Below are 13,709 nucleotides of genomic sequence, written 5' to 3'. Positions count from 1 at the left end.
ATATATATATATATATATTAGTTTTGTAACAGTAACTGTGGTAACTATATATTTTAATTGAAAATCTATCTTCTTATAAAGCATGGCTGGTTATATATTGCATTTTTGGATGCTGGTTTGTTGGTTTCCCCACCAGACTTCTTAATATGCTTAACCTAGCAAGATTTTCTTGTTCAGTCAGTTTTATTAGTTGTTTTTGCAATGAACTGAATGGTTATGTTGGTTTAGCCTGATCCATGATAAACCAGTTTTTCATGTAGGGACTGTTAGGTAAATGTTTGAAATTCTAATAGCATAGCTGTGCTAACGTATATGGCAATAGTTCTGTAAAAAATAATCTGTAAACATAGGGAATTATATTTCTGCTGCCTTTGTATGATTGTCCATCCATATCTATAGCCTCATTTTCTCTCATCTGTCTATACTGATCTGCAGAATTTCAGACCAAATCAATTCCAGGCAGCATCTGTTATTTTGATGAAAGTCCCACTCTCAGATGCTCTGGTATAAAAAAGTGTCTGTTGCACTGAAATATAGAGGTTATTCAATAAAAAGCTTTTCTCATATGAAAAATGTGTAAAAAAAAATCTTAAATTATTCAAGCTTCGTACATCACCAATAAGAGCCACACTAATAAAATGGCAATCTAAAATATTGAACTAGCTGGCCAAATCTCATTTTAAAAATTACTCAGCCAGGCATAATCTACTTTAGCAATGAGCTTGCGCATGGAAAAAATGACAAATAATGCTCTATGATATTGTAATTCCTGTACACAACATTCCAAATGTACAAAACTTTAATAAAGAAAAGGGAAAATAAATAGCAAAACTGAAACTTATTTCATTTTGCATGCTGGCAATTGACAGCAAACTTTCATAAGTTAAGTTACTTTATTTAGATCCATAGTCATTTAGATTCTTTAATGCTGTGATATTGACACTCCTCAAGATGTTCTCATTCAGACAATCTGGCCCCTGAGTACTGACCGAAGACCCTCATCCCTGAGCCGTTTGTCATTTATTTAACATTACATCCCAGGGTGTTTTGGAGGCTTTTAGCCACAGTGGCCTCGACGGAGCCTTTCATTGTCAGTTTTAGACAGAGCTGGGAGAACCAGATCAACGGTAGGGGAAAGATAAGTGACAGGGGGTTGGGCTGTGTGTATGTGTGTGTGGCAATTCATCAGTTATACCAGTTTCACAATTGATTAAAAATAGTGCTGGGAAATATGGCAAAAAATTAAATCTCAATTTTTCAGAATGTTTGACCTATTCAATTCAATTTTTTAACATTTAACTAGTCAACTTATGATTCAAGTAACATTTTCTTAAAGCTTAAAACCTAGTAAAAACTTGCAAAACCACTAGTAAATAAGGTTCTGTTACAAGTGCACCACACATGAAACGGTCAACATGGTGTAAATGTAAAACAAATGGCTTGTTAAATGTCTTTGCAGAAAAGATGCATGCAATTTGAAGGCAAATATTATACAAACTTGATGTCTAAAACATATCCAATATGTTCATAAATAATATAAAATAAGAAAAATGCTGAACGGTTCTTAGCCAGAAAGTGCACATTCAGGTTTAAAGGTTAACTCAAAAAGTCAAGGCAATTCAAATTCAAAATGACTAAAAGTATAACTAGTAGAATAACAATAAATGTTTTGTAAAAACATTGCGTTCTTTACAGGGTTTTGCATTCCACTGTGCTGCTTTTCCACAGTTTTTTTCATGTAAACATGCACTTTGCAGCGTCTTACACATGAAGCAGGATTCTAAAGACTCAGCACTCAGTTAAGAAGTTCAACTCGTGTCTCATAACATTACCTTTTTTTCAGCCATTTAGGATTAGCGATATGTGCATTGCAGTACGTTTCCACTTGTGCAGAGCAAACAGATCAGAGCAAGCATTTTTAATTAATTTTTATCTCGCTTCATGCTCAATTGCTGTGAGGTTCAGTTAGCGACGTCTGTCTTGAGTGTTTAAAAATATACAGATTACAGGTGTAAATTATATTCTTTTCACATTGGACACTTTGCAGTTGTTATATATATATATATATATATATATATGAAGAGTTTGGTTCCATTTTTTTTTTTTATTGAGTTTCCGCCAAAATCAGTATTGTATCTGATCCCTTTTCTGCAGAATGCAATATATCCGCTCAACCAATCACAGCGCACTCTAGACAGTAATGGTGGCTATTGAATACACCCGGCTTCCTAGTTTTCCTCATCTTTTTTGTACTTTGTGATCAACAAACAAACATAGGGCTGCACGATAAATCACATGTGATTGTCATGCGCATCTCGTCAGTAAAGCCTGTTCTGTGAATAGTAAATCTCCATCACGTGCTTTCAGATGGAGCGGCATTTAATACACAGAGCCGTAGATCACTGCTATATCGGGTTCATAATCGCAGATGAGTCACATTCGATTATGAACGTGATATTGCGTAGCTTGTCAGTGTAAGTGTTTTTATTAATGCCATTAATGTTTTTGTTAATACAGCGTATAGCACTAGTCAACTAAATGAATGTAACATGGCAAAGATGAATGCCGGTGCTTTGAATACACCCGGCATCCTAGTTTTCCTCATCTACTTTGTACTTTGTGATCAACAAACAAACTTAGGGCTGCACGATAAATCGCATGTTATTGTCATGCGCATCTCGTCAGTAAAGCCGGTTCTGTGATTAATAGTAAATCTCCATCACGTGCTTTCAGATGGAGCGGCGTTTAATACACAGAGCCGTAGATCACTGACAAGCTATGCAATATCGCTTTCATAATCGCAGATGAGTCGCATTCGATTATGAACGCGATATTGCGTAGCTTGTCAGTGTAAGTGTTTTTATTTATGCCATTAATGTTTTTGTTAATACAGTGTATAGCACTAGTCAACTAAATGAATGTAACATGGCAAAGATGAATGCACTTTTGGAAGTTGAATGTAAGGGAAATGTCATTTTGGAATTTCTGTGGTTTAACGTGATATTGTTGTCAATGTATGTTCATGATGAAATTTTATTTTATTGTTGTAATTAATTCATAGCATTAACAAGGGCAAACAAAATGAAGGGCATTTTCCATCCTTTTCCAATGAGCTACTGTCATCGATGACAGACTACCTAATTTGAAGTGTAAATCTATTGTCATAAGGTGGCAGCAGAAGATATGTGTTCGACTTGAAGCAGACCGATGCTCTATGACATCAAAATACAGTGAGAGTGACTTACCCCTTATTTACACTGCATGCATCTGCGGCACGTTACGGCTCCAACACAGCCACTCTAGTCAATGCTTGTGTTTACACCAGCCGCGCCGCTTCGCTAAAGATAGGCGTCTCGCCTATTTTTGAAGGTAAGAGTGTGCGCTCGCATATGCTCTAGAACCGCTCTCGCGATACTTTTATGTCATACATCGATCAGTCTGCGCAGCGCTGCTTCACGTCGAACACACCTATTGGGTTTGAGGTGTTGTTGTGCGCGCTAGGGAACGTAAATGCGTCAAACGTCATCGCATTGCTATATCAATGATATCGCAATATGACACTTTTTTATCATGTAAAAATGTATCGCCACTAGGTGATATTCGTGGACGGTATGATATGGCACATTCTAGGTATTATCGTGGACGGTATGATATGGCACATCCCTAGTTTGGATGCATATTTATTGTTGTATAGGCTGGCAGGTTTTAATTTATTGAAATGACACTGTATTTTTACTTTGGAAATTCAGAAAGAAAGCTTGCATTTCTGCAACTGTAATCGCGTGTATCTGTGATGATTATATTGCCCATGTGCTGGAAAAAAAACGTAATAATATAATAGTAATAGTAATAGTGAACATTCACCATTATTGTCCCTTAAAAGACCGTGCATGTAACCCCTATGGTTTTACTTGACCTGCTCCGAGTGGGAATCAAACCGTCGTTTCCGGCATGGGAGGCAGGTGCACTAACAAGGACGCTAAAGACCACAGCCTCTAACGTACATCTTGAGATCAGGGGAGTGAGGTTAACCCACACAGCTCTTACCAGCTGGCCTCCGTTACACTCACTCCCCTAAACCTCACTCCCATCAGGGTCACGGCACCAATGTAACCTCTCTGGTTCTACTCGACCTGCTCTGAGCAGGATTCAAATTCGATATCACCTATAGCCTCTCCGTTACATGCACACATGTCAGCGGTTAATCAGGTGCGTTCAAAACATAAATAAGAAAATCTGAAAAATTGACCAGCAATATTTGAAAATAATACATTTCACTGTAGAGAGAGAGGGTTAGAGTACTTTTTGAATGTATCTGTGGCCAAAATGTCCATAGGCCTTACTGAGCCGAGCAGGGGCAAAGACACACACTGACACTTCACTGTCCCCTATAGGAAAGACGGAGAGATTGAGAGATACAAGGAAAGAGGGAACGGGGAAAGACTAGGGTGACTGTCTCCATTTTGACAGACTGTGTGCCACAGAACACAGAGACAGACATCTAAACTTCTGACCCCCATGGCAACCTTGAAAGCGCTTGAAAGACTGAGCAGAGCTTTCTTACTCCCCTGAAGGGCATTATAATGGAGAGTTAACTGCGCTGTGTCTTTGCAAGTGAGTGGCAGGCTGACGGTGATTGCACACATATTGTTTGAATGTTGGAATGCTAATGTATATGTGCTGGGCATTGTCAATGAATTGGAGAACAAAGACACAAGAACTGTTGCAATTTTGGTGCCATCTGTCTTCTCTCTCTCTTCCCCAATCTTTCTGTTTTTGCTTTTCATTGTGAATTTAAGGGGATGATGGATGGATTGCAATTCTTGTACAATTTCTGTCAACAACACCGACCGTAAGAGTGAAATGGCAGTCACCTGTTTAAACTCTAATGAAGATTTATTTGCTAGCCCACTGATATCGCTGGCAAAATGGCATATTAATATGCAATTATGGACTTAATAAAACCCAGATTAGTCCTGTCAGACATCATAATGATTTCGTCTTTCTGATTCTGGCCTGACAAAATATAAAACTGGCCTGCTCAGTTTGTGCCTATTCAGATGTTTTTGTATTTCGTTGTGATTTCCCATGAGCAGGCCCACACGGAACTGCACTGACAACTACACCGATTTCTGCAAAACTGGTACACCTGTCATTCATAAAATTCTGCAAACCTTCTGCTCCTTGTGTGTTTGTTTATTAAATATTAAATATTATTTAATTATTTGGTAACACTTTGCAGTACAGTTCTATGTTAACTTTAGTTAGATCCAAGTTAAAGTAATGTAATGATGACCAATACTTTTACAGCATTTCTGTCATTTCTGTTGAAACTGTATTAAAATATATTTGTAATTGCACATTTGTAATGATAAATTGGCAATTTAGTACATTTAAAATAATATAAACTTTACATGTAATATTGAATACTACTTAAAATGATACACAACAGTTAAAATTTAAATCAAGCACTTTACATGTGCTTGTTAGGCTATGATTAGACTGCAGGAAAAAGGGTTGTTGTTTTTTTTGCTCATACTGTATGTGATATTTATTTATTTATTTCCCTCATACGAGTGTGAATAGCACAAACCACATGGAATCTGATATTTTTGATTCTGATAATTCTGATTTGGGCCACTTCCTTGTGTGGTCCTAAATCAGATGCAGGTCGATATTTTGTAATGTGACCTCAGTCTGAACAGTCATATCAGAATTCATGCGAATTTTACGCCACTTTAGATCAACATTCATCACAATTCTGCACTGATGGGAGTCACTTCAAAGATATACCAGTAGTTATTTGATCATTCGGTTAATATGGAAGATCGCTTCTAAAGAAATCAGTGGAGGGACAATGAGATGTAAGTATCATGGTGACATCTCTATGCATTATGGCTTGTTAATGTAGCCATAATGTCACGGATTGTGATGGATTGTTTATTAAATTGAAAAGGAAGAAAACACCGTAGCAAAACAAAACAGAATGGTGTAACAAAGCATATTAAAACAAGGACTGACAAAGAATTCAGAAAACAAAGGGCTATATACACCGGGGAAAACGAGAAGCAAAACAAGACAAATGCAGGGTAATAATCACAAGTATCCAAGGGAACAGATTTACAGGAAGAAGACACAGAAAGAGAGAGAATGCAAACTAAAAGTCCATTAATAATTTCAACATAATGGCCCTAGATACAACTCAACACAAAAACATTGAATACTCGTGACAATCAACACATCAAAATAAGTGTACTTATTTACAGCACAACAAAGATTAAAATGTACTAATATAAAATGTACTTTAAAGTAAAACTTAAAACATTTCATTACACCAAATACACAAAATAATGTTCTTTTTAGCAACATCATATGTCCCCTTTAAGTAAAAACTAAACTCTCTGTAACACTTAACTGACATTTTTTGTTAATATTGTATTAAATGCAAGTAGTTTTTTTTATGCTTTTAATATTGGAAGTAAACTACAAGTGCACATTCAAAATAATTAAGCACACTTCTTTTCACAGGAGCATAACTAAGCATTAACTAATGTTCATAAATTGAACCTTATGGTAAAGTGTTACCATAACGCTTTAAGCTACATATAACACCATTGTATTCTCAGCTCCATTATCATGTTTACTGTGTAAAAATCTGAAAAAGTCTGCAGATTCTGTGTGGCCTACCATTGGTAACTTTACATTTAAACAAAGACATGCACTGAAGGACTTTTACATGAGCTATTTTTAGTTTTAGTTGTGTAAGGTTTTTTCAACGATGAAGTCTTGGAGGACTGAGACTTGCCAGCAGAATAAAACACATGTCTGTGTTTTCTAGTCTGTAAACAGTGATCTTTCCAATGGATGTTTTTACTGGTTGTTTGGACTTTTTTTCTCTTATTATTGTACATTGCAGTGATATATCAATCATCACAGGCCAAAGTGCTACCTGGATAATACACAGATGATTTATTTTCTTGCTTCCGCTGTAGTTAACGGCAACCCTGCTTCTGTTACAGTAATGTAGAGTACATTGTTTTTTCAAGTCATTATTTTCTCCCCTCAGTTCACTTTCTCTTTATTCTCTAGACATCTAGCTTTGTGAATGTATTTACACTTCTGCAATTTTCTTCTAATCTTTGTTGTTTTGTCTTTACCCAGTATAAAGAGAAAGGGGCATTAGAGAGCCTATTTGTGTTATTTTTACCACCCTCTTCCTTCACTCTCTCTTTCTCTCAGTGTCTCTCTGATTTTTTTTATTTATTTATTTAGCTATTTATTTTTCCTGGCAGTGGGAACAGCTCAAAGTGAAAAATTATGCAACGTACAAATTTTTCCCTTGAGGCCAGGTGTTGGCACATAATGGCCCATATAGGTGCAGTAATTAAGATCTGGTTGGACAGGGGAGGGGAACAGAATATCATAAATTTTTGTCCACACTTCAAGACAAATCTTTTACCGGAAACTAACAATTATTCCTAGAGACAATCTACTGTTTGTTTGTTTTTTTTTCTACTCACTCACTTCCAGCCTCTCTCTTGTGTTTTTTGTCTTGTTTTTGCTTGTTACAGCTGGCTTAGGAGCTGAACTGAGGTGATGTTTTGATTGGCTCTTCAGTTTTTAAGCACATCACACAACTGCTGCAGTGTCTTAATTTTGTCCAAGTCATACTAATACGGGAAACGTACAGATTTCGCATTTGTACTGAAATGCATCACGGCCAGTGGGAGGTGGGACGCTAATTCACTGTAGCTTGTTAATAACCCCTGAACAAAAAAAGAGTGAATATTGATTATGATGACCCGGCTCCCTTCAGCTCAAACTGTTTGTGTCCGATGCATTAATGCCTCACTGCGTCCAAAAAGCCAGTTTAATTGAAACAAATACCAACTGGCCCATGTACAGACGCTCTGACTCTCAATACTGGCTCTTATACTTATATGTGCACATCTCACGTGTATTTGTAATTACATGTATCGGTCTGCGCTCATCCTGAGTTCTGCCGTATCGACTGCATATTTACTGCAGCTGCTTCATTCTCCAGTTAATTGCTGCTGTTTGTGAACCTCTGAGAGACTTGTATGTGTATCTGGGGGTGGATGATTTTTGAGTGTGTTTAGACAAATACTCGATCGTCTCTCATTATTCATCTCTGAATCTGAATTGGAGTTGTTTTCATTGCTGAGAACAAATCAAACGTGGCCTTGTCAAACTCTGTGTTGGATCTTCCCTCTCTCAGAGCACCTGGTAAACTCATTCACTGCCAGACAGATCAAACAGCTGTTTTAAACACAAAGCACACGTTCAACATGTTTACATTTTGTCTTACACTGTAAAACTTGATTAAAATCCGCTGACAATATGCTCACCCTCATCCAAGATCTTTATCAGTTTGTTTCTTAATCGGAACAGGTTTGGAGAAATTCATTACATCTCTTGCTCACCAATGGATCCTCTGCAGTGAATGGGTGCCGTCAGAATGGAAGTCCAAACAGCTGATTAAAACATCACAATAATCTACAAGTAATCCACACGACTCCATCCATTAATGTCTTGTGAAGTAAAAAAAGCTGCATATAAGAAACCATCATTGAGGTTTTTAACTTCAAACCATTGCTTCCTATTTAAATACAAGTCCTCTCTCCATAACATTGCTTTCTCCAGTGAGAAACTGCTTTCTCTATTGTGTGTGTGTATATAACCCCAAAATGCTCTCAGTAAAAGTGGTTGTGTGAGGTGGTCCGCTGTCTGTGCACATTAAGGTAATAGGCTGCTTTAAGCTTTAATTGCTCTGATGGTAGTAAAATTTCTTATTATGGAATTTATATATGGATCATTGTGCATGATTAATTTGTTCCATTTTTATTCTATATGTATGTATTAAAAATTGCTGGATTCAATTAATTAATTGGATTTAAACCTACATCTCCGATTTGTGCTAACCGCTATGCCACAGCTTCACCTACACATTTCTAATGCATAGCTGTGGTGAGCTCAGGTTCAGCACTCTCAGAAGAGTGTGTTCACTTATTGTAACAGGATGAGATACACTTAGAGGAGAGGATTATAGGAGCTATAGGGAAGCATTTTCTTTTTAATCTTGTATATAATTCTAGGACGGGGCAGGGGGAGTGAAATCTGTCAAGCAATGGGAAATAGAAGGAAAGTGTGCAGCTCTCTTTTTCCCTCTCTTCCTCTCATGAATGTAAGAAATCTTTTGAAATGTAGATGCAAGGACAGTTTACGTTTGCATGCCCCCTCCAGAGCCACAATGATAAAACAAGAACTTGTTTTGCGTGTTCACTATGTGTGATCACAAGCATGTGCATGTGCATTTTTTATGTGCCCTTTTTATTAAAGTGTGCCACATTTCCTCTGAGAATCATTTTTGGTAAACTCTCTACGAGAGAATGCCATGCAAAAAAAAAAACACCCTGCAAAAACAAGCAACATCCAATTATACTTAATCTGGATTGCTGATTGCTTGACTAGTGTGGTATGATTGCTGATTATGTGGGAAACTCATCACTTAGGCATTGTGCAGCCTCCATAAAGAGTCTGGAATAACGCGGGATGAGAGTCAATGGAAGATCCCCTTAAGCGGAGCAGGACAGCTAATTAAAATAAAAATGCAGGTCAGCTCCGCATAATGACTGTACATTAAGCGCCTCTTTTTTTTTCTTCTTTTTGAATGTATATGTTTGGATGTGTTTGTGTTAGCAGTTTCTCCTTTCAGTTTCTTCTTGCGTGATCGTTGGTGCTTTAGGCTAATTACCAACTAAGGCTTGTTATGACAATTCAGCATACTGCACAGGCGGATGAACAATTCTGTGTGCAATGTGTTATGAGGAAATGCTCATGTTTTTGTTAGAAACGTCATCATAGCTTTCTGAGTACTTCAGAATCATGGCCTATCAGTAAGCGTGAAAGTTGCCGACATATTGAGCTCTAGTTTAATTTACTGTTTTTCAATAAAAAGTAACAAAATAACCAAAAAACTAAGCTGAATTACGTAAACTGAATGTGGTTATGTTGAAAAACAAGATGTACCGCAACATATTTGTCTTTTGGAATTGCTTACAAAAACAATCAATCAGATTAAATCAGTCTGATGAATTATTTCCTGAAATGAATTATTTAGAACAGTTACTGAATCAACATCAGTTTCACTAACTGAACATCAAGATTTTTTTATGTTTTTTTTTTTTGTACAGCACATACATTACAGTAATACATACATTTTGGAGCATACAATATATTTAATATATTCACTTAGGGGTGTACTCACTTTTGTGGCCAGCGGTTTAGACATTAATGGCTGTGTGTTGAGTTATTTTGAGGGGACAGCAAATTTACACTGTTATACAAGCTGTACACTCACTACTTTACATTGTAGCAAAGTGTCATTTCTTCAGTGTTGTCACATGAAAAGATATAATAAAATATTTACAAAAATGTGAGGGGTGTACTCACTTCTGTGAAATACTGTATTTACTACAATATAAAATATTGGATTTATATTGTAATGTCTTATGAAATGTTATTTATTCCTGTGATGCTAATTTTCAGCAGCCATTAGTCCAGTCTTCAGTGTCACATTATATTATAATATGTTGATTTGCTGCTCAAGAAACATTTCTGATTATTATGTTGATTAAAATGTTGAAAATAGTTTAATATTTTTAAGGAATCTTTGATACATTCTTTTTTCAGGATTATTTGATGAATAGAATATTCAAAAGAGCAGCATTCATTTAAAATAGACATTTTTGTAACATTATAAATGCCTTTACTGTCATTTTTAATCAATTTAAAGTTTCCTTAATGAATACTGACCCTACATTTTTGAACAGTAGTGCATTTCAGAATAAATTGCGACTGATTGTACAATTTGTCATTAAAGATTTAAGACTCTCTTCTATCCTTCACTGGGTCTGTTTTGAGTCATAATATCACTTTGTTTATCCAACCAAGTTCAATCTCCTGCCCTTTCACAGGCTGAGAACTCGAGCTAAGGTCAGGCAGTCACAGAATCAGGAAAAATAGACTTTTTTGCCCTCTCCTTTCCTGTGTAAAGTTTCATTCTGAAATCAATCTCTACCTCTGTAAATAGCGTCATGATAAGGCTTCATCATTTATTAAGGTACTGCCTGTTCTTTACAGTCACTCTCTTCAATATTTCTGTGCAAACCTGTGAGTCTCCTCCTCACACACGTCTAAAGTAGTCAGATGTCACGAGCTGCACGGGCCGTCCTCTCTCAATAAAAGATGAGCTGCCTCTCATGAGAGAGATTCAATGCGCAGCATCTCCCGCTGTGCTGAGTCAAGTCAGACAAACAACATGGGGGTCTCATCAAACACCGTTCCAATATATCTCCACACAGCAAATTTGCAGAGACATAGTAGATGGAAGATAGACAGCATCACACATTTAGATAAAGCCCTTGCGGTTACAGAGAAAGACTGACAGAGAGAGAGATTGTGTCACAGGTGGTAACCTTAGCAAAAACCGATGTCTTATTCTCTTATTTTCTCTCCAAATCACTTTCGCTGATATCCCAGAAGACCTCAGGCAGTGCCGCCCAGTACTGCACATCACTGAATGCTGCTCTCTCCTGTTTACCGGCTGCCTAAATCCTCTCTCTCTCTTTCTGCAACTTGCTATACCTAAAAGCCTCCCGTTCCCTGTCCACCCCTTATATTTTCCCAGCTGTTTTAACACTGAGAGATTGACTACTTTGACAGGGGTGGTGATTACCGTGCAGGCAGTCTCAGTGGGCTTCCAGAGTGAATATTTACCTGGGAGAAATTAAATCATTCTGGCTAATGCCATTCACCCACTACTTTAATCTGCTCCAGGATTCAATTAGAGATCGGCTCCACCTACCTGTGGGTGGCACTTCAGTCGCTGAGGTGAAAGGGGGGAAAAAAGTGAAATGGTTTCTTGAAGTGTACAGTATTAGAAAGAAGCAGCAAATAGTTTGTGTGGTGTATATGATTGTTTGAGCATGTTTATGTGTACATGTGCACGTACCGTCATCTTAAGTGGAGAGGCTTTTAGACTTCACTAATTGTACTAATTGTAAATGTTCTCAGATGCAGAACCTTAATGGATTTTCCTTGTGTTTTTCTTGGGTTCTTCCACCTGACTGAGCCATGATTGAGTGCATTATCTTCACATAGCATAAGCAGAGCTGGCTAATTACAATGATGTTCAAGATTTTAAAACCAGTTGTGTAAAAAGAAGGTTAAAAAAAAAAACATTTCACTTAAATAGAAAAACAGTATCAAAGCTTAATTGCTTTTGCCAGCACATGTGTTATGATGTCCAAAGTTTTCTTTTTCAGCTGAAAAACCACATAAAGTAACTGCATCAATATGTGATTTAAGAATCAGAATAAATAAATAAGATTTAAAAAAATATTTAAGAAATAAATTTTTAAAAATCAGAACAACATACAAATATCCTTACGTGCAACTAGAGATAGTTACGTGCAATAAGAGATAAAAATTAAGAGTAAAAAGAAGATAAAAAAGAACATATTAGAAAAAGAAAGAATAATAGGAGAGGGTACATACAGGTGCATCTAACAAGAGACCAAAAAATGCAGATGAGCTGAAGGCCACTGTCAAAGAAACCGTCCCAGGTTACGTATGTAATCATGGTTCCCCGAGGGAACGAGACGCTGAGTTGGAAAACGCTAGGGGAACGCCTTCAGCGATACCAAGCTCTGAATCATATGTGTAATCAGTCGAATCGATGGGCGAGACGTCAGAGGCGGGTGACGTCATGACCAGGAAGCTTTAAAAGCACGTGAGGTGCAGCCGGCGCTAACTTGGGTTTTTGTTAAATGTGAGCCAAAATCACCACAATTAAAAGAACCAAAGACTTAAACTACTTCAGTCTGTGTGCATTGAATTTATTTAATACACGAGTTTCACAATTTGAGTTGAATTACTGAAATAAATGAACTTTTACACGACATTCTAATTTATTGAGATGCACCTGTAAGCAATGATGAATTGTGCTTTTATGTGAAACACCCAAGCATATTAAAGCTTTTTTTTAAGTAGCATATTGTAAAAGGACCCATTATAGAACCAGTGTATTGGAACAATGGCTTTGTATGTGCTGTTTATCATTACTAGATGGCAGTAAAGTGACCTGTGGAGAAAAGCTTAGACCAAGGGTGGCCAGCGTCGGTTCTGGAGAGTTTTGCTCCAACCTTGGTAAAAACTCACCTGCCTGTAGATTTCTAGTAACCCTTAGACATTGATTAGCTTGTTCAGATGTGTTTGATTAGGGTTGCAGGACTGTGGCTCTCCAGACAATATTGCATATGGAAAGCCTGGTTGCTTCAGAAAAACTTTTCACCAACACTAACTAATTGTTTATGCCTTTCAGGTCCGTCTCTGGTAGGCGTGGTGAGAAAAGACTGGGCATCTCAAACTAGTATTGCCCTCTCCTGGCAGGAAACTGAGCAGCCACATGCTGCCATCCTGGACTACGAGAGCAAGTATTATGAAAAGGTAACTTACCAGCTTCTTTATCAGATTATTAAATTACACTGCAAAGTACAGAATCCTTGTAAAGTCGCATTTAGGTGTCTTTACACTGACTGCTGCTCAGAAGTGACTTAAATGCATTTACACAGCAATTGTAACTGTATAAATAAATAAATATTACAAATTATTATTAAAAAAAATCT

At 37.0% G+C, this 13,709-nt stretch overlaps 1 protein-coding gene across 3 annotated transcripts in view; it reads left to right on the top strand.

Moving 5' to 3' along the window:
- The window catches only part of LOC107734575 (ephrin type-A receptor 6-like), a 121,064-nt gene that overhangs the window by 97,739 nt on the left and 9,616 nt on the right, over nt 1-13,709 (top strand). For all 3 annotated transcript variants that reach the window (XM_016546565.1, XM_016546564.1, XM_016546566.1), the window contains exon 6: nt 13,406-13,530. In XM_016546565.1, coding sequence (XP_016402051.1) covers nt 13,406-13,530 — 125 coding nt within the window. The remainder of the gene's footprint in view (nt 1-13,405; nt 13,531-13,709) is intronic.

Source organism: Sinocyclocheilus rhinocerous, unplaced genomic scaffold (genome assembly GCF_001515625.1).
Source record: "Sinocyclocheilus rhinocerous isolate Xijiao unplaced genomic scaffold, SAMN03320098_v1.1 scaffold580, whole genome shotgun sequence".
In the NCBI taxonomy this organism is placed as follows: domain Eukaryota; kingdom Metazoa; phylum Chordata; class Actinopteri; order Cypriniformes; family Cyprinidae; genus Sinocyclocheilus; species Sinocyclocheilus rhinocerous.
The sequence above is the reverse complement of the archived record's forward strand: the minus strand, read 5'-3'. Positions and strand labels throughout refer to the sequence as shown.